General features: G+C 40.2%; 1 protein-coding gene across 1 annotated transcript in view; it reads left to right on the top strand.

Annotated features, from left to right (window-relative positions):
- The window catches only part of LOC128688200 (cell adhesion molecule Dscam1), an 876413-nt gene that overhangs the window by 571128 nt on the left and 284646 nt on the right, over positions 1-20639 (top strand). Inside the window, exon 16 of the mRNA XM_070086854.1 lies at positions 11692-11882. Within this exon, the coding sequence (XP_069942955.1) occupies positions 11692-11882 (191 nt within the window). The remainder of the gene's footprint in view (positions 1-11691; positions 11883-20639) is intronic.

The raw sequence follows: 20639 nt of genomic DNA, 5'->3' as shown, positions 1-20639 counted from the left end.
TCCCACTTTGAGAGGGAATGGGACCACATATCATGTGGCCTCCTGCTGTTTTCAGCAAGAGAACATCATGTTTACTTACTATATTTTGCACAAAACAGTGATAATAATCACTTCCAATGATTAAATCAATTGGACTAATTGTGTCCGTCTGTATGTCAATACAGGCTAACATGACCTTAGCTGCTTTCAGTGCTGCAACTGTTTCTTTTAATCCCTGGATCTGCACAGACTTAGGCAAATCATCTACTACCACAGCTTCTACTGTCTTTTTCCTGTTTCCTAGACCAACAGTGATTCTGGCTAGGTCATATGTCTGTTTACCAGAATTGTGGAAAAAACCAGCTATATCTAACTGTATTTTGGCATAGGGTTGTTTATTCAGTTTCTGCAACACTGTTCTTCTTATGAAGGACCTTTGTGAGCCTTGATCAAATAGTGTTAGCACATTGGTTTTGTGTGATTTATTAGATAACTCAACTCGAGCTATCGGAAGAGCAGTTGCTTTAAACTTATCTCTCACATTTAATGTTATTGTTTGTTGACTTCCTGATTCTGTGGAACTCTTCTGCTGTTCAGCAAAAGTATTTGGGCATAATGCTGTATGATGCATACCCTTGCATTTAAAACACTTCTTCAGTGAGCATTTTCCTCCCTTGTGTTCACCTAAACACTTGATGCATCTTTTCAGTTGATGAACACGTTGTTTACGTGCCTCCATTGATGTGTATTGACTACAATACTGTGCCCAATGTGTTCCGTCACAAAGTACACATTTTAGAGTACGTTTATATATGACAGTCTGTTTACTGTCTGTTGTATTCACAGCTTGATAAATGCCTATATGGGATTTCCCATTATGTGGTTTAGTGGGAGTAGTTATAATATACTCTTTTTATACTGAGTTGAAGGTTTATTATCCACCAGATTTGTGGATTTTTCATCTTGTCTCGTTGCTTGCATGCATGAAACTATTGTTTGTAAACCATTGCTAATTTCTTCACAAGTGAAATAGCATTTATTGAACATAATATTTAATCGTTCAATAGTTTGTGGTGACAACTTATCTTGTACAATACCACTGATAAACCAATCACATTGTCTTAGGTCATATTTAGCATCTAGAGATCTGAGACTATTGTCTAATGTGATTCTAAATGCCTGTAAGTCTGAAAAACAATGTTTGCGTGGCTTCAAGCTTGATATTAAGACTGCATGTCTAACTCTAGCCTTGTCAGCATCAAAGTAATTGTCTGCTAAGACACGTAAGGCTATTTGATAATTGCCTTTAACCACCGGAAATGACTTAATCAGTTCATAGGGTTCTCCCTTCACAAGACATTTAAGATAATTGAACTTAGCAATCTCATCTATGTCAGTTCGTGAATTTACTATGGATTGAAAACCACTAATGAATTCTTCATAATTATGACCTTGGAAAATAGGTAATGACAATGTAGGTAAGCTTGGTAATGGGACACTTGTTGTTGTTACAGGTGTAACAGGTGGTTGCCCACTAGTTAAAGTAGGTCTCTGTAGACAGAGTTTTACGGCAGATAGCCTGTACTCCTGTCCACCTTAATTGTTGATCACTAAAAGTATCCAAAACATTTTTAATTTCATCCTCAGATGGATCTGATTCAAGAAATTTATTTTCATAATGTGTATAGTCTGAATTAATTATTTTCATACGTTGTGTAAATAATCCAAACTTGACCTCAAGATCATCAAAATCTATGTTTGTATCTTGAGTTAATCCTATACAGACTGAAATTAGATTTTCTAATTGTGTAATCTTAGTCTGTAAAGACTGAAACTGAGTGTTCAAACAAGCCATTTTAATGGTATACTGAAAATTCTAGCACCACACTTAGAGTGTTTAAAAAACACTGTACTGCTATAGACAGCTGAGTTTTTGTTATGCTTAAGTCAGCAATAATCGAGTCAGACACTACTGACCCACTAAGCTTAACCTCAGGGTCAATGACCATGAAGGGTACACAGTACATGTGGCTGGTGTTTATGGCTTAGAGTTTGCTGTGTCAGCCTGACCACGATGATTAATCGTAAATAACGTTATACACTTCATTCACTATACACTATAAATGTCACTGTATAACTGTAAATCACACGTGAATATTACTTACACATATATAAATTTCACTGTTAATATATATTTGAAAGCTTACACTTTATATATAAGTTCCTTTAATATAACAGGTAGATCTATAAGAAACAACTTTAACACAATCTTGTCTCTTAATTTCTGTCTATAAACATTATAAACACTATGTTTATATATACACTCAGACAAACAACATCACTTGGGTTGCTGTTGTCTTAATCAGCAATTTCTCGAGATTAGAGCAGTGGGTGCAGGGTGTGGGTGAGTCACCCAGCTCCCGTTTTCTTTGGGTGTCCGCTGGGTGAGCGCCCGTTTTCTTTTGGCTGCCCATTCTCTGTGATTGAGTCTGGAGGGACTCATTTATACTGATTTATATTGTAAAACACTAGTTTTACAGTTTTTTTCGAAGGACCTTGGCTCATAGGTTATTTGTACACTGTAGTACAACATATTTGGACCACAGTGTGGTCTTTATCCGGTTCGAGCACGACCAAATTCTGTTGAAGATTTTGGCCTTACCTGCTGTGTTTAAATTATAACTATATATAATGAACACTTAGCTGATAAATGACAGCAAATCGTCTACACAGCCGCCCCTGCAGACGAGGTCTAGAAGCTGTCGAAACCATCACAACATTGGGCTGTCAAGAGATACAATTTGTAAGTATAAATTACCCCTGGGGGGTGTTATGTCAGCATATTTCATTCGATGATGGCTGACGAAATACCTACTTGTTTGGACTCAAAAGTCCACACCTTACTGCCGATTATAGGTTGATTACAAACTCCTTGTGACTCAAGAATTGCGCAATCCCCCGATCTACAAGAAATTCGTAACATACCTTGCCCTTTGTAACGTGAGCTATGGTGTTCTCAACACCTTCGACAGGTATCGGTGACTTGATAGAAGCTGAAGTGTCCTTGGATGTCCACGTCTTCCATTGTCTAGGAAACGCACACTGGTACACTATGTTCCACAAGATTTGTCTTTATTGTTCACAGTGTATCACAAGAGAAGCTGATCACACTTCTCTTTTGTTTATTGTGTTTGAGACACTTCGTTCACACTAACGCACAGATCAGTGTTCTTTGCTAGTTATTCTGGCATCAGTGTCACTCTCACTAGAGTCAAAGGTGGTCTGGCGTCGCCACACCGCCCCAAGCCGTCACTGCCCTAATACACAAAAAAAAAAAAATGCTGACCTAGTACCTTGCATCCTTGTCACCTCCTCGATGAAGCAAAGCAGAATGTTTGTTTCTTGCTGTCTTAAGCATAGACAACAATGTACACTATCTTTACTATAGTAATAAAGTGGAAGCAGGATTTTCCTTAATTGTCCTGCTAAGTAAGAGATGTACTGTCTCTTATAAAAATACACTTTGCAACACCGCTGCAAGGAGCAGAGGTCACTTGACTACGTGGCATAGCATCTGTGATCAATTACTCACTCTAGCAGTAAACAAGATGCTCGCCCCTTCTGAGAGGGCTTGGCCCCTCAGGGCTGAAAGGGCTGAAGGGGGCTGATACCCCCCTCCTGGAGAAAATTTTTCCACAACATATATATATATATATATATATATATATATATATATATATATATATATATATATATATATATATATATATATATGTGTGTGTATATATATATACACACACACACATATACGTGTGTGTATGTGTGTTGATGTACCCAGCAGCACTAGGCATGTATCATGATGCGTGGACATACGTGGCTGAGGTAAGCTCAGAACTAATTTCATTCTTCTCCCGTTTGAAATACCAGCCTTTACGAGCAGTACACATATTCATGAATTGCATACGGGAGTATAATGAAATTAATTGTGAGATTACCACAACGACGTATGTTCTGGCAACACCTCGCAACTATGCAACACCGTATTTCTTCTATAATATTATACTGTAAATGGAACACTGTACCGGTAACTTGACAAGTAAGATGACCATAAGCTCCCGTGGCAGATCATCATGACCCACGTCAGGAAACGCTTCTCCTCTATCATGACGAGTGTTACCTAACGTAACCTAACACATCAGGAAGAAAACAATACACAAATGACCAGCAGTTAGGAGAGAGGAGCTTACGACGACTTTGTAAATGGTCCAAATGCGGGTTATTTGTTTATTATCTCCAGGAATTAATGCAACAAACACCATTGGTCGGCAGCTGATTGCTTTAGTGCCAGATAATTACTTACTACAAAAATCGTAGCAGTGTAACAAGTTCCGAAAAGAATGATACACAAAATCTTTACAACGGTGTACGCCACGATTGTATTTCTCTTTGTAGATCTGTCTCTGATTTCGGTTTTTCTCCTGTGAAGACGATTTCGAAAAATTATTTTTTCTGCAATTTTAATATTACTAAATTTGAGACAGACGAAGTTCACTGACTTTTCAAGTCTAATATAAAATTCATCCATCTGTTCCCTTTGACTCTAATTGTTGATAAATTAGACACATGTGCAACACATGGCAACAAGTGTTAGATTTTAAAGTTGTGCTTAAACTTTAAGTGTGAGTTAAGTGTTAACTGAATTTTCTCATTTGCCATAGCAAATGAATTCGTCGCTGACTCAGATTTCATAATCATTCAGTCTGTTCATCACGTTGTCACTAGTCATCCTTCCAATAATTGTGTCATTTGTTTAATATTTTCAAGACTTGTTTTAATTTTCTATTGTTTAAATTATCTATTTAAAATAGACATTGCCAGTCGGTCGTTGACTAAACCCAGTACTTGTTACTCAACTATTTGACTGTTAGAGAGAGGAAATATTCATCACAGAAATATAAATATAAATAGTAATAGATATTTTGAAAAAGAGATAGTACCTGAGAAAATTAGAGAACCCCCATGATGATTACCACTAGTGTAGAATAGGGGTTGTCTGATTTGGTTAGTGATCATCCTCAGGTCTGTCATGAAATTCAACCCAGGACGAGCCACCTAATCCTAGTTACTTGAATTAATATATACGTACCTCTATATGTCACAGTGAGCAGTGTGTTGAGGCAGTAGAAGGTCTCTCCGGTGGATGGTTGTGGCAAACCTCCCTACACTATTATGCCCCAAAACGAGAAATAAATTTAATGTTTTAAACTACGGAACAGTTCTGCAACCTCAGTTTTACATCAGCAAGGGTGATGGACTGATACATCGTCTTCACATCTCTACTGCTCCTGCTTACTTTCTGTACTCGACTGAAGAAGCCTACTGTGTAGGCGAAACGTTTCAGAATAAAGTTGCCTAATTGTTGCCTATGTGTCTTACATACCTACCCCAGGTGTCTTGTAGGCACCAGAGATCCAGGTTGAGTCACGTGTCCGTCCTACCTCGTACCACAGCCAGAGATTCTTGCTCGCAGTGAAGTGTATCTCATTCGGGTGGTGTATATGTTAATGAATAGTGTTTCTGTGCGCAAGGCCTATGGATAAGTTGCCCGTTTCTCTCACTGCCTATGATGTGAGTCGCCCGAGTTTCGCAGTACCCTGTGGGCACTCTTAGCGGAAAAACAGTGCCCAGAGTGTTTTATTGTATAGGAAATGAGTTGTGTAGTTTGGTAAGCTAAATTAAATCTAACTCGATTTAAGCTTAAATACATATAAGTAATGGTGTATAACACATTAGCCAGTGATCTTCATTAGAGATTAAATCTTACAAATTAAGAATATATAAATGTGGCACCTGGCCTCAGTAGGCATAGATGGGGGTGTGCACCCCCCTCTCCCCAAACTGGGAGAAGTTTGTAACGTCTGGAAATTCGAACGACATATTTACCTTGTTGGAAGAGATCCTCTTAATAGTGTCACTAGTTTGGTTAAGATGAATAAACAAGAAGTGAGGGTAAATATTCTCTCCTTGTTGTCATACATATATGACTTAATAGAAAAAACAATATTTTATTTATACCATTATTTATTACAACTGTGTCTCTTGATAAGCAACTGTGTCTCTTGATAAGCAACTGTGTCTCTTGATAAGCAACTGTGTCTTTTGATAAGCAACTGTGTCTCTTGATAAGCAACTGTTTCTCTTGATAAGCAACTGTGTCTCTTGATAAGCAACTGTGTCTCTTGATAAGCAACTGTTTCTCTTGATAAGCAACTGTGTCTCTTGATAAGCAACTGTGTCTCTTGATAAGCAACTGTTTCTCTTGATAAGCAACTGTTTCTCTTGATAAGCAACTGTTTCTCTTGATAAGCAACTGTGTCTCTTGATAAGCAACTGTTTCTCTTGATAAGCAACTGTGTCTCTTGATAAGCAACTGTTTCTCTTGATAAGCAACTGTTTCTCTTGATAAGCAACTGTGTCTCTTGATAAGCAACTGTTTCTCTTGATAAGCAACTGTTTCTCTTGATAAGCAACTGTGTCTCTTGATAAGCAACTGTTTCTCTTGATAAGCAACTGTTTCTCTTGATAAGCAACTGTGTCTCTTGATAAGCAACTGTTTCTCTTGATAAGCAACTGTGTCTCTTGATAAGCAACTGTGTCTCTTGATAAGCAACTGTGTCTCTTGATAAGCAACTGTTTCTCTTGATAAGCAACTGTTTCTCTTGATAAGCAACTGTGTCTCTTGATAAGCAACTGTGACTTGCGATCTTGGCTTAAATAGCAACGTTCATCTTGCCATATAGGACAAGCGAAAATTTGTGTATGCAATAATTTCGCCAAAATCATTCTGAACCTAACGAAAAATATATATTTCACTGTGTTTGTTTAATATTAAATTATTGTAAACAAATCTAAAATATATTTAGTTGGGTTAGGCTAAAATAAATTGTTATTGTTATAATAAGGTTAGGTAAGTTTTCTAAGATTCTTTTGGAACAAAATTATAAATTTTTACATTAACATTAATGAAAAAAATATATCTTTAAACGTATAAGAGAAAATTTCAGAAAGGACTTAATTTTAAATGAGTTCTTGCTAATTGACCAGTTTTACATATTCGGCACCGCAAATACACACACATATATATATATATAAATATATATATACATATATATATATATATATATATATTTTTTTTTTTTTTTTTTTTTTTTTTTCAACAAGGCCGTCTCCCACCGGGGCAGGGTGACCCAAAAAAGAAAGAAAATCCCCAAAAAGAAAATACTTTCATCATCATTCAACACTTTCACCACACTCGCACATTATCACTGTTTTTGCAGAGGTGCTCAGAATACAACAGCTTAGAAGCATATACGTATAAAGATACACAACATATCCCTCCAAACTGCCAATATCCCAAACCCCTCCTTTAAAGTGCAGGCATTGTACTTCCCATTTCCAGGACTCAAGTCCAACTATATGAAAATAACCGGTTTCCCTGAATCCCTTCACTAAATATTACCCTGCTCACACTCCAACAGATCGTCAGGTCCCAAGTACCATTCGTCTCCATTCACTCCTATCTAACACGCTCACGCACGCTTGCTGGAAGTCCAAGCCCCTTGCCCACAAAACCTCCTTTACCCCCTCTCTCCAACCCTTTCGAGGACGACCCCTACCTATATATATATATATATATATATATATATATATATATATATATATATATATATATATATATATATATATATATATATATATATATATATATATATATATTTATATATGCAAAACAACCACTATGAAAAAATAGAGAAATTCCAAGCGCTTTCGTGACTACTCACATTATCAAGGAACTATGAAAGTGAAGCATCCAAGGAAGCTATATAAGGGGTCGGCCAGCACCTCACTATCAGATCCCACAACAGTTAAACACGTGGCGCGCGGCGAGCCAACTTGGACAGGTCCTTTGCAAAACTCACCCCCAAGCTATTTATTTGTCCAGTGTATTATTAAATTCTACCCAAATTCTATTAATTATAAATGGATCTAATTTATATAAACCAAAGGAAATATTCATATTATTGTCAAAACTGCTTTTTATGAAACAAGATTCAATTATATTCCTGTCGACAATAATATAAATATTTCCTTTGGTTTATATAAATTAGATCCATTTATAATTAATAGAATTTGGGTAGAATTTAATAATACACTGGACAAATAAATAGCTTGGGGGTGAGTTTTGCAAAGGACCTGTCCAAGTTGGCTCGCCGCGCGTCACGTGTTTAACTGTTGTGGGATCTGATAGTGAGGTGCTGGCCGACCCCTTATATAGCTTCCTTGGATGCTTCACTTTCATAGTTCCTTGGTAATGTGAGTAGTCACGAAAGCGCTTGGAATTTCTCTATTTTTTCATAGTGGTTGTTTTGCATATTTTGAAATCACCTGTTTACTGTGATCTTATTGCATATATATATATACATATATACATATATAAATATATATATATATATATATATATATATATCTAGATATATATATATATATATATATATATATAAAGATATATATAAAGATATATATATAAAGATATATATATAAAGATATATATAAAAGATAAAGAATCACACACAAAGTGGGAGTTGTCACAGCTGCTCTTTGCTGATGACACTGTGCTCTTGGGAGATTCTGAAGAGAAGTTGCAGAGATTGGTGGATGAATTTGGTAGGGTGTGCAAAAGAAGAAAATTAAAGGTGAATACAGGAAAGAGTAAGGTTATGAGGATAACAAAAAGATTAGGTGATGAAAGATTGAATATCAGATTGGAGGGAGAGAGTATGGAGGAGGTGAACGTATTCAGATATTTGGGAGTGGACGTGTCAGCGGATGGGTCTATGAAAGATGAGGTGAATCATAGAATTGATGAGGGAAAAAGAGTGAGTGGTGCACTTAGGAGTCTGTGGAGACAAAGAACTTTGTCCTTGGAGGCAAAGAGGGGAATGTATGAGAGTATAGTTTTACCAACGCTCTTATATGGGTGTGAAGCGTGGGTGATGAATGTTGCAGCGAGGAGAAGGCTGGAGGCAGTGGAGATGTCATGTCTGAGGGCAATGTGTGGTGTGAATATAATGCAGAGAATTCGTAGTTTGGAAGTTAGGAGGAGGTGCGGGATTACCAAAACTGTTGTCCAGAGGGCTGAGGAAGGGTTGTTGAGGTGGTTCGGACATGTAGAGAGAATGGAGCGAAACAGAATGACTTCAAGAGTGTATCAGTCTGTAGTGGAAGGAAGGCGGGGTAGGGGTCGGCCTAGGAAAGGTTGGAGGGAGGGGGTAAAGGAGGTTTTGTGTGCGAGGGGCTTGGACTTCCAGCAGGCATGCGTGAGCGTGTTTGATTGGAGTGAATGGAGACAAATGGTTTTTAATACTTGACGTGCTGTTGGAGTGTGAGCAAAGTAACATTTATGAAGGGGTTCAGGGAAACCGGCAGGCCGGACTTGAGTCCTGGAGATGGGAAGTACAGTGCCTGCACTCTGAAGGAGGGGTGTTAATGTTGCAGTTTAAAAACTGTAGTGTAAAGCACCCTTCTGGCAAGACAGTGATGGAGTGAATGATGGTGAAAGTTTTTCTTTTTCGGGCCACCCTGCCTTGGTGGGAATCGGCCAGTGTGATAATAAAAATAATAAATATATATATATATATATATATATATATATATATATATATATATATATATATATATATATATATTGTTGCAACTCCTGAATGGGTCACAATGTATATAATGTATATTACCTTTTCATGTAATTTTATATTGCTTATATTTGCGATAATAGCTAAATCGTGAATATATTGCTTCATATTATTTGTCTTAGTTACTTTTGTTAGGTAGGATGTAATACATATATTATATGCTCAAAGTTCAAGTCTTGATTGTCTAACTACTGTAATTATCGCTTGTGGCTCGTTACTCTGCCGGCTTCTCGTTGTTGCTGGGCAGCAGGTGTCCACGGAGCTATCAGGTGATAGAGGGGGGGGGTGATCACACCTCGCCTGAAGTATTCAGTCTGGTCTAGACTCGCTTGGTGGTTGTACGCATTCTAGACAAGACGAGCCTAAATCTCCCTTATTGACCCTTGTTGGAAGATCGTCTCTTTCTTATTATTGTTGTTAGTTCTGGAGACTCTGTTCACAGAACATTGTATAGACTTAGTGATTTTCGATGTTGTGTTGAGGTTGTGTGTCGCATAGACACTCTAAACAACTCAGGTCCTGAGCTGTAGCTTCTGACCTAATTTGTACTGGTATTTGTGTATTATCACAGTCGGGGATTTTCTTATGCTGAACTTAGATTCAGTAGTATGGGAGTTTTGTGACTTTTGTGGAGGATCTGCTGATGGTCCCTACTTAGTGTCGTTATATTATCTCCTTGATCCTGATTGTGTCGCAGTTGCTTGCTATATTGCTATTGGGCTTAGCATTCTTTTTATTGTTCAAGCAGATTGCTCTGATTGCCAGTTGGTCGCGAAGTTAGTTTATTTGAGGACTTTGTCAGTCACTTGTTTAAGTCTAGTCGAGTCGTGAGACATAGTGAACTACTTAGAGCACTTACACACATACACACAAACTTATTTGTATATTGTATTATTAAATGTTAATGTACCAGACGGCACTTAAGAATTATAAATGTGATATGTGCCTACAGCACAATACACGAGAGAAGTGATTATTATTATTTTGTTTGCATTGATTAATTTAATTTGATAATATACCTCTAGACTATGAATAATAAATTTATTGAATTTTAATTTCTCTAGTTAGTAGCCTACCAGTTGTAATCCTGAAGCACTAATAATTCTTATTGAATTCTAATGGATAATTGGACAAGGATACTGACTACTTGTTACGAAAACCCAGTAACAGGCTGGATGCTCGAAGGGCAGTCCTTTCTAGTATTCACTGGAGATCTCTAAGCTTTTAGAATCGAGTTTTTTGTAACACACACACACACACACACATACACACACACACACATACACACACACACACACACATATATATATATATATATATATATATATATATATATATATATATATATATATATATATATATATATATATATATATATATATATATATATATATATATATATATATATATATATATATATATATATATATATATGTCGTGCCGAATAGGTAGAACTTGCTATCTTGGCTTAAATAGCAACGCTCATCTTGCCATGTAAGACGAGCGAAAATTTGTGTATGGAATAATTTCGCCAAAATCTTTCTTAACCTAACGAAAAAAATATATTTCACTGTGTTTGCTTAGTATTAAATTATTGTAAACAAATCTAAGATATATTTAGTTGGGTTAGGCTAAAATAAAGTACTCTTGTTATAATAAGGTTAGGTAAGTTTTCTAAGATTCTTTTAGTGCAAAATTATAAATATTTATATTAACATTAATGAAAGAAATATATCTTTATATGTATAAGAGAAAATATTAGAACTGGAGTATTAATTTGCAACTAATATTTTTGAATGGAAAGCTAAACTCCTTAGGACGGCCTGATAGTATACAGGCATAACTTATTAAGAGATTTCTTTCTCTCTTCCCTTCAAATCGATATTTTTTCCTTGATCATGTTTATGTGAGGAATGTAACCATCAGTCCTGTATTACCATATACCGTCTCTGTCTCTCTTCAGAACGGCCAGACCCTCCAAGTCATGTCCATGTGAAGGAAGTAACCAGTCGTCATGTCTCCTTGGCCTGGGCACCACCTTTTGATGGAAACTCTCCCCTCACGCACTATATGCTGCAACATTGGCCTGCCCAAGCTACACCTACACCCATCAACACTACACTTCCTCAGGACCTGACTGAAGCCACGTTGAAGGTAAGACGCACCATCTAAGCCTCACTTAAGGAAACACACTCGACCCGCTGAACGTGACTCAAGCCAGGTTCAAGGGGCTTGAGTAGGGTAACGTAACGGTAATATGGATCAGGCTCTTGGAATAACTAGCATGTTCACGTCCCCTATGACCAAAGTTCTTGGACCCTTTCCCAACATCCTGGAATGACCAGGATAACTACAAGATCAACTGTGTTATAGCTAGAAACATTAGCTGAAGAATGACTCGTCTGACAGATGTCATCTGATAGATGTAAACATTAATGGAGAATGACTGGTCTGACAGATGTCATCTGACAGATGTCATCTGATAGATGGAAACATTAACTGGAGAATGACTCATCTGATAGACGCCAATTTTTCACGACTGGTTTGGCGTTCAGAACACAAGGTTCAAACTGCTATTCAGTAGCGTAAGTCCCAATTTGGTATTTTATTGGGTAGATTTTATTGAAGCAAAGTTTGTCACTCAATTTGAGTTGCATAAATTTCAAGTTACGAATTTTATTAAGCAAATTCTTTCTCCACGTGTATTTTAATTGATAAATATTTTTGGTATTAATATTGGGCTTATTTTACCAAATCGTATTTTGTTTTAATAAAAGTAATTTCCTTTCAGGACTGAAGAGAATTTTATAGAGAAAGTAAATGGGGAAAATAGAAAAAACATAAAAATTGCGTTTTTATGGCATTTTTAAGTTAACGCTGGAGACTTTCCTATTTTTCGGAACTTTCATGGAGCTGTTCTCGTTTGTTTTCTCATTGATTTTCGTTTATTACACGAGAACACCTCATTCAATCGGCTAAAAATTTTCGAAGCTAGTGTAGTGTATGATGGTCAAGATTCAAGGGACTCTTAGCAAGCGTGGGCGACCTCTGCTCAATGTTACAAACATGTCGTTCCCAAATTTTCATAGCGGATAATAACTGTCCTCAGGCTTCGCTGATCGGCTTGAAATTTTCATCACTCGTGTATTATACCGAGGAAAAGGTTGATATGTTTAACGGAGTTCGTAGATGCTATGTTGCCACTTTTGATCTCAAAATCGTATAGCATTAGTTTACATTGTTGTATTATTTTTCTTTGACGCTGGTGAGGGGCTCATGATCCAAGGAACTAGGCTTATATTTTCTTTGCTTGGGGAAAATTTGATTGACTCCCATTCTTAAAACGCTAGAATATCCCTTAGGTTAATATAGAACACGAAATTAATTTAATACTTCATTGGTTTTCCTGAGTTGGTGCAAAATTGTTGGATTCTCTGCAGTTACTGGAAAATACAGCTTATGATTAGCTTTAAACTCTTGGAATTGATGTGTTTTTCTTATTGGAAATAATCTTCTGATGTTACATTGTGTAAATTATAATATAACAAATTTATTTATCAAATTGATTTCTGTGAATCAAATGGAGAACGTCTCTTTATTTGGGAATTCTAGGTTATTGTGTAAACGTTACTGTGTGAACGTTTCTCCAGCAAGTGGCTTCGTTAGTCCAGTACTGAGTAGAATGGTGGGAGATAAGAGGGACTTTTAAGTAATTAGTCCCTTCTTTAGAAATAATGTGTTCATTCTATCAAAGTTTATTGTAGTACAGCATAAGCACAGAAAAGAGGGCTTACAGAATTTAGACAGGTGAGGTGAAGCAGTTGGAGGCGGCGTCACAGATGGACAATAAAGACACTCAAATGTTGCACAAGTGTCTCATTTATTATTAACTTGTCGGTATTATATAATATATAATATAGTACAACTTAACCTACATTTATGTGCCTATAACATCAATATATCCCTCAGCATTCTTTTTCTTTCTAATTTGAAAGTTAAACATACATTTAACTTACATAAAACTTCATTTCTGAATAACTGGTCAGTTTTACTTAGAAAAAAGACTGGATTGATTATGGTCATGGTTTGTTCTATTTTTTTTAGGAAGAAATTTATAAAAAATAAAATACTGCTTTCCAAGTGATAATTTCTGAGTAGCTTCAACCCTTCCAAGCTGATTACTTGATAGTACGACAGATACTATCAAGTGATGACTTATAAATACTTCTTCTGACTCCTTTCAAATCTCAAACATTAATATTTAATTTGGTTATCAGCTATGTCGCACTTTGCACTATTCTAGTGCATAGTATTGAGGTATAGGGGACTGAGGTTATGGAACCCGGAAATAGCTTCCATGACCTTGCGTACTATGCATGTCAGTGACACTGGTCTGTAGTTTAGTGCTTCATGTGTCTCCTTTTTTAAAGATTGGGACTACATTTGCTGTCTTTCATCCCTCAGGCAATCTCCCTGTTTCGATAGATGTATTGAATATTGTTGTTAGGGGTACACATAGCGCCTCAGTTCCCTCTCTCAGGACCCATGGGGAGATGTTATCTGGCCCCATTGCCTTTGAGGTATCTAGCTCACTCAGAAGCCTCTTCACTTCTTCCTCGGTTGTGTGTACTGTGTCCAGCACATGGTGGTGTACCCCACCTCTCCGTCTTCCTGGAGCCCCTTCTGTCTCCTCTGTGAACACTTATTTGAATCTCTTGTTGAGTTCCTCACATACTTCACGGTCATTTCTTGTTGTCTCTCCTCCTTCCTTCCTTAGCCTGATTACCTGGTCCTTGACTGTTGTTTTCCTCCTGATGTGGCTGTATCACAGCTTCGGGTCAGATTTGGCTATTGCTGCTATGTCGTTTTCATATTGTCGTTGGGCCTCCCTTCTTATCTGTGCATATTCGTTTCTGGCTCTACGACTGCTCTCCTTATTCTCCTGGGTACTTTGCCTTCTACATTTCTTCCATTCCCTAATACACTTGGTTTTTGCCTCCCTGCACCTTTGGGTGAACCATGGGCTCATCCTGGCTTTTTCATTAATCCTGTTACCCTTGGGTACAAACCTCTCCTCAGCCTCCTTGCACATTGTTGCTACATACTCCATCATCTCATTAATTGGCTTCCCTGCCAGTTCTCTGTCCCACTGAACCCCGTTCAGGAAGTTCCTCATTCCCGTGTAGTCCCCTTTCCTGTAGTTTGGCTTCATTCGTCCTGACCTTTCTGCTTCCCCCTCCATTTGCAGCTCTACTATGTATTCGAAGCTTAAAACCACATGATCGCTGTCCCCAAGGGGTCTTTCATATGTGATGTCCTCAATATCTGCACAACTAAAGGTGAATACTAGGCCCAGTCTTGCTGGTTCATCCTCTCCTCTCTTTTGTAGTTTGTAGTGTCCCTTACATGTTGGTACATGAAGTTTTCCAGTACCACCTCCATCATCTTAGCCCTCCATGTGTCTTGGCCCCATGCGGCTCCAAGTTCTCCCAATCGATCTCTTTGTGGTTAAAGTCGCCCATGATCAGGAGTTTTGCACTGCATGCATGAGCTCTTCTGGCCACTGCAGCCAGTGTGTCAACCATCGCTCTATTGCTCTCGTCATACTCTTGCCTTGGCCTCCTGCTGTTCTGTGGTGGGTTATACATCACTGCAATTACCACCTTGGGACCTCCAGAGCAAAGCGTTCTCGCTATGTAATCGCTTGCTTCTCCGCTGTCTCCTCTCTCCAGCTCATCAAAATTCCATCGGTTTGTGATCCGCAGTGCCACTCCTCCACCCCCCTGTTCCCTCTGTCTTTCCTCAGGATCTGGTATCACGTTGGAAAGATGGCATTTGTTATCATACCTGTTAGCTTGGTTTCTGTGAGAGCTATGATGTCCACTGATGCCTCTTTGATTCTTTCGTGTCGCTCCTCCCACTTATTTGTTATTCGATCAGTGTTTGTGTACCATACCTTCAGTTTCCTTTCCAACACTGTGGTTTGGGGGCCTGTGAGGGTGGGAGACCTGGTAGCATACTGTGGGATTCTGTAGCTGGGTGTTGGGTGGAAGCTCTGAGTGTGGATTGTAGTTTGTGTAGGGATGGTGTGACAGGTTGTGGGGTTCTGAGGATAGTTCTGTGTGTGCTTGCCCTTGCTGCTCTGTTCTGCTCCGATTGATCTCTGCCGGTTCCATCCGTGTCTCCTTTCCTAGCTCCTTTCGCTTTTTTGTCCGCTCAGCTGCTGTTGTCCTGTTTGTGTTCTGTCTCTGTCTAGGAACGCCCTCTTGTATGCTTCCGAGTATGTGTATGTTTGTGTACTCACCTAGTTGTACTCACCTAGTTGAGGTTGCAGGGGTCGAGTCCAAGCTCCTGGCCCCGCCTCTTCACTGGTCGCTACTAGGTCACTCTCCCTGAACCATGAGCTTTATCATACCTCTGCTTAAAGCTATGTATGGATCCTGCCTCCACTACATCGCTTCCAAAACTATTCCACTTACTGACTACTCTGTGGCTGAAGAAATACTTCCTAACATCCCTGTGATTCATCTGTGTCTTCAGCTTCCAACTGTGTCCCCTTGTTACTGTGTCCAATCTCTGGAACATCCTGTCTTTGTCCACCTTGTCAATTCCTCTCAGTATTTTGTATGTCGTTATCATGTCCCCCCTATCTCTCCTGTCCTCCAGTGTCGTCAGGTTGATTTCCCTTAACCTCTCCTCGTAGGACATACCTTTTAGCTCTGGGACTAGTCTTGTTGCAAACCTTTGCACTTTCTCTAGTTTCTTCACGTGCTTGGCTAGGTGTGGGTTCCAAACTGGTGCCGCATACTCCAATATGGGCCTAACGTACACGGTGTACAGGGTCCTGAATGATTCCTTATTAAGATGTCGGAATGCTGTTCTGAGGTTTGCCAGGCGCCCATATGCTGCAGCAGTTATTTGGTTGATGAGCGCTTCAGGAGATGTGCCTGGTGTTATACTCACCCCAAGATCTTTTTCCTTGAGTGAGGTTTGTAGTCTCTGGCCCCCTAGACTGTACTCCGTCTGCGGTCTTCTTTGCCCTTCCCCAATCTTCATGACTTTGCACTTGGTGGGATTGAACTCCAGGAGCCAATTGCTGGACCAGGTCTGAAGCCTGTCCAGATCCCTTTGTAGTTCTGCCTGGTCTTCGATCGAGTGAATTCTTCTCATCAACTTCACGTCATCTGCAAACAGGGACACCTTAGAGTCTATTCCTTCCGTCATGTCGTTCACAAATACCAGAAACAGCACTGGTCCTAGGACTGACCCCTGCGGGACCCCGTTGGTCACAGGTGCCCACTCTGACACCTCGCCACGTACCATGACTCGCTGCTGTCTTCCTGACAAGTATTCCCTGATCCATTGTAGTGCCTTCCCTGTTATCCCTGCTTGGTCCTCCAGTTTTTGCACCAATCTCTTGTGTGGAACTGTGTCAAACGCCTTCTTACAGTCCAAGAAAATGCGTGTGTGTGTGTATGTGTGTACTCACCTATTTGTACTCACCTATTTGTGGTTGCAGGGGTCGAGTCCTAGCTCCTGGCCCCGCCTCTTCACCGGTTGCTACTAGGCCCTCTCTCTCCCCGCTCCATGAGCTTTATCAAACCTCGTCTTAAAACTGTGTATGGTTCCTGCCTCCACTAAGTCATTTTCTAGGCTATTCCACTGCCTTACAACTCTATGACTGAAGAAATACTTCCTACTATCTCTCTGACTCATTTGTGTCTTCAACTTCCAATTGTGGCCTCTTGTTTCTGTGTCCCCTCCCTGGAACATCCTGTCTTTGTCCACCTTGTCTATTCCACGCAGTATTTTATATGTCGTTATCATGTCTCCCCTGACCCTCCTGTCCTCCAGTGTCGTCAGGCCGATTTCCCTTAATCTTTCTTCATAGGACATTCCCCTTAGCTCTGGAACTAACCTTGTCACAAACCTTTGTACTTTCTCTAGTTTCTTGACGTGCTTTATCAAGTGCGGGTTCCAAACAGGTGCTGCATACTCCTGACATACACGGTGTACAGTGTCTTGAATGATTCCTTACTAAGGTATCGGAATGCTGTTCTCAGGTTTGCCAGGCGCCCATATGCTGCAGCAGTTATCTGATTGATGTGTGCTTCCGGAGACATGCTCGGTGTTATACTCACCCCAAGATCTTTCTCCTTGAGTGAGGTTTGCAGTCTTTTGCCACCTAGCCTATACTCTGTCTGTGGTCTTCTGTGCCCTTCCCCTATCTTCATGACTTTGCATTTGGCAGGATTAAATTCGAGAAGCCATTTGCTGGACCAGGTGTCCAGTCTGTCCAGGTCTCTTTGAAGTCCTGCCTGGTCCTCATCAGATTTAATTCTCCTCATTAACTTCACATCATCTGCAAACAGGGACACTTCTGAGTCTAACCCTTCCGTCATGTCGTTCACATATACCAAAAATAGCACTGGTCCTAGGACCGACCCCTGTGGGACCCCGCTCGTCACAGGTGCCCACTGTGATACATCATTACGTACCATGACTCGTTGTTGCCTCCCTGTCAGGTATTCTCTGATCCATTGCAGTGCCCTTCCTGTTATATGCGCCTGATGCTCTAGCTTCTGCACTAATCTCTTGTGAGGAACTGTGTCAAAGGCCTTCTTGCAGTCCAAGAAGATGCAATCAACCCACCCCTCTCTCTCTCTTGTCTTACTTCTGTTATTTTATCATAAAACTCCAGAAGGTTTGTGACACAGGATTTGCCTTCCGTGAATCCGTGCTGGTTGGCATTTATACTCCTGTTCCGTTCCAGGTGCTCCACCACTCTCCTCCTGATAATCTTCTCCATAATTTTGCATACTATACACGTCAATGACACAGGTCTATAGTTTAGTGCCTCTTTTCCGTCTCCTTTTTTAAAAATGGGAACTACATTTGCCGTCTTCCATACCTCAGGTAGTTGCCCAGTTTCCAGGGATGTGTTGAAGATTGTGGTAAGTGGCACGCACAACATATCTGCTCCCTCTCTAAGGACCCATGGGGAGATGTTGTCCGGTCCCATTGCCTTTGAGGTATCGATGTCCCTTAGCAGTTTCTTCACCTCCTCCTCATCTGTATGTATGTCGTCCAACACTTGTTGGTGTATTCCTTGCTGGTGTCCCCATCTGGTCTGTCCCCCCAGAGTCCTTCCTGTCTCTACTGTAAATACTTCCTTAAATCTCGTGTTGAGCTCCTCACATACCTCTTGATCGTTTCTTGTGAGTTCTCCACCTTCTTTTCTCAGCCTTATCACCTGGTCCTTGACTGTTGACTTCCTCCTAATGTGGCTATGCAGCAGTTTCGGGTCAGATTTGACTTTCGATGCTATGTCGTTTTCATACTGTCGCTGGGCCTCCCTCCTTATCTGTGCATACTCGTTTCTGGCTCTTCTACTAATCTCCTTGTTTTCCTGGGTCCTATGCCTCCTGTACCTTTTCCATTCTCTGTTGCACTTAGTTTTTGCCTCCCTACACCTTCGGGTAAACCAAGGACTCGTTTTGGTCTTCCTATTATTTCTGTTTCCCTTGGGAACAAAACTTTCCTCTGCCTCCTTGCACTTTGTTGCCACATATTCCATCATCTCGTTTACTGATTTTCCTACCATTTCTCTGTCCCACTGAACCTCCTGCAGAAAGTTTCTCATACCTGTGTAGTCCCCCCTTTTATAGTTTGGCCTGTCCCCTTCAGCTCCTGTTACCTTCTCCACTTGTAACTCTACTATATAGTCAAAACTCAGAACCACATGATCGCTAGCTCCAAGGGGCCTCTCGTAAGTGATATCCTCAATGTCTGAACTGCTCAGGGTGAACACAAGATCCAGTCTTGCTGGCTCATCCTCCCCTCTCTCTCTGGTTGTGTCCCTGACATGTTGATGCATGAGGTTTTCAAGTACCACATCCATCATCTTGGCTCTCCATGTTTCGGGACCCCCATGTGGCTCCTGGTTTTCCCAGTCGATCTCCCTGTGGTTGAAATCGCCCATTACCAGTAACTTTGCTCTGCTCGAGTGAGCTCTTCTTGCCACCTCAGCCAGTGTGTCCACCATCACCCTGTTGTTTTCTTCGTACTCCTCTCTTGGCCTCCTGCAGTTCTGTGGTGGGTTATACATCACTCCAATGACTACTTTATGTTCTCCGGACTGAATTGTACCTACAATGTAGTCTCTTTCTCCAATCATGTCCATGCCTTCCATTTCCTCAAATCCCCATCGGTGTTTTATGAGCAGTGCAACCCCTCCTCCCCCTCTACTCCTTCTATCTTTCCTCAGGATCTGGTATCCTGTTGGGAAGATTGTGTCTGTTATTGTCTCAGCGAGTTTTGTTTCTGTGACTGCTATGATGTCTGGGGATTTTTCACTGATTCTTTCATTCCACTCCTCATGTTTATTCGTTATTCCATCCGCGTTTGTGTACCAAACCTTTAGTTTCTTTTCTATCATTGTGGTCATGCAAGAATATTGGGGTTGGGGGAGCGAGAGCCTTGGTGGGGGCCTATATGGGGCTGTGGTGTAGGTGGGGTTTGTGTTGATGGGGGTGGGGTCAGAATGCCCATAAGGGACAGCTGTTGGGGTGAGGTTTGTGATATGGGGGTTGGTGGCAGAGGGAACAGTGAGTGGGTTGTAGTATAGGTTGCTCAGTTGCGTTGGGAATGTCACGGGTGGAGTCTTTTGGTGGGAGATTCTGTGGGGTGTGTTTGCCCTTCCTTCTGTGTCTGGGTCCTGCTCATTTTCATTGCTTCTCGTTCCTCCTTGCGTCTCTGTACCCTCTCTTTCAGTGTAGTCCTTTCTTCTTGTGTTCTGTCGCGGTCGAGGTATACTCTCTGGTACCCCTCTTTGTCCCTCAGTCTTGCTTTCTCTTGCAGAATCCTGGTTCGAACTGATTCTTCCTTGAAAGTTACTCTGACAGGCCGTAT

Source organism: Cherax quadricarinatus, chromosome 19 (genome assembly GCF_038502225.1).
Source record: "Cherax quadricarinatus isolate ZL_2023a chromosome 19, ASM3850222v1, whole genome shotgun sequence".
Classification (NCBI taxonomy): Eukaryota; Metazoa; Arthropoda; class Malacostraca; order Decapoda; family Parastacidae; genus Cherax; species Cherax quadricarinatus.
The sequence above is the reverse complement of the archived record's forward strand: the minus strand, read 5'-3'. Positions and strand labels throughout refer to the sequence as shown.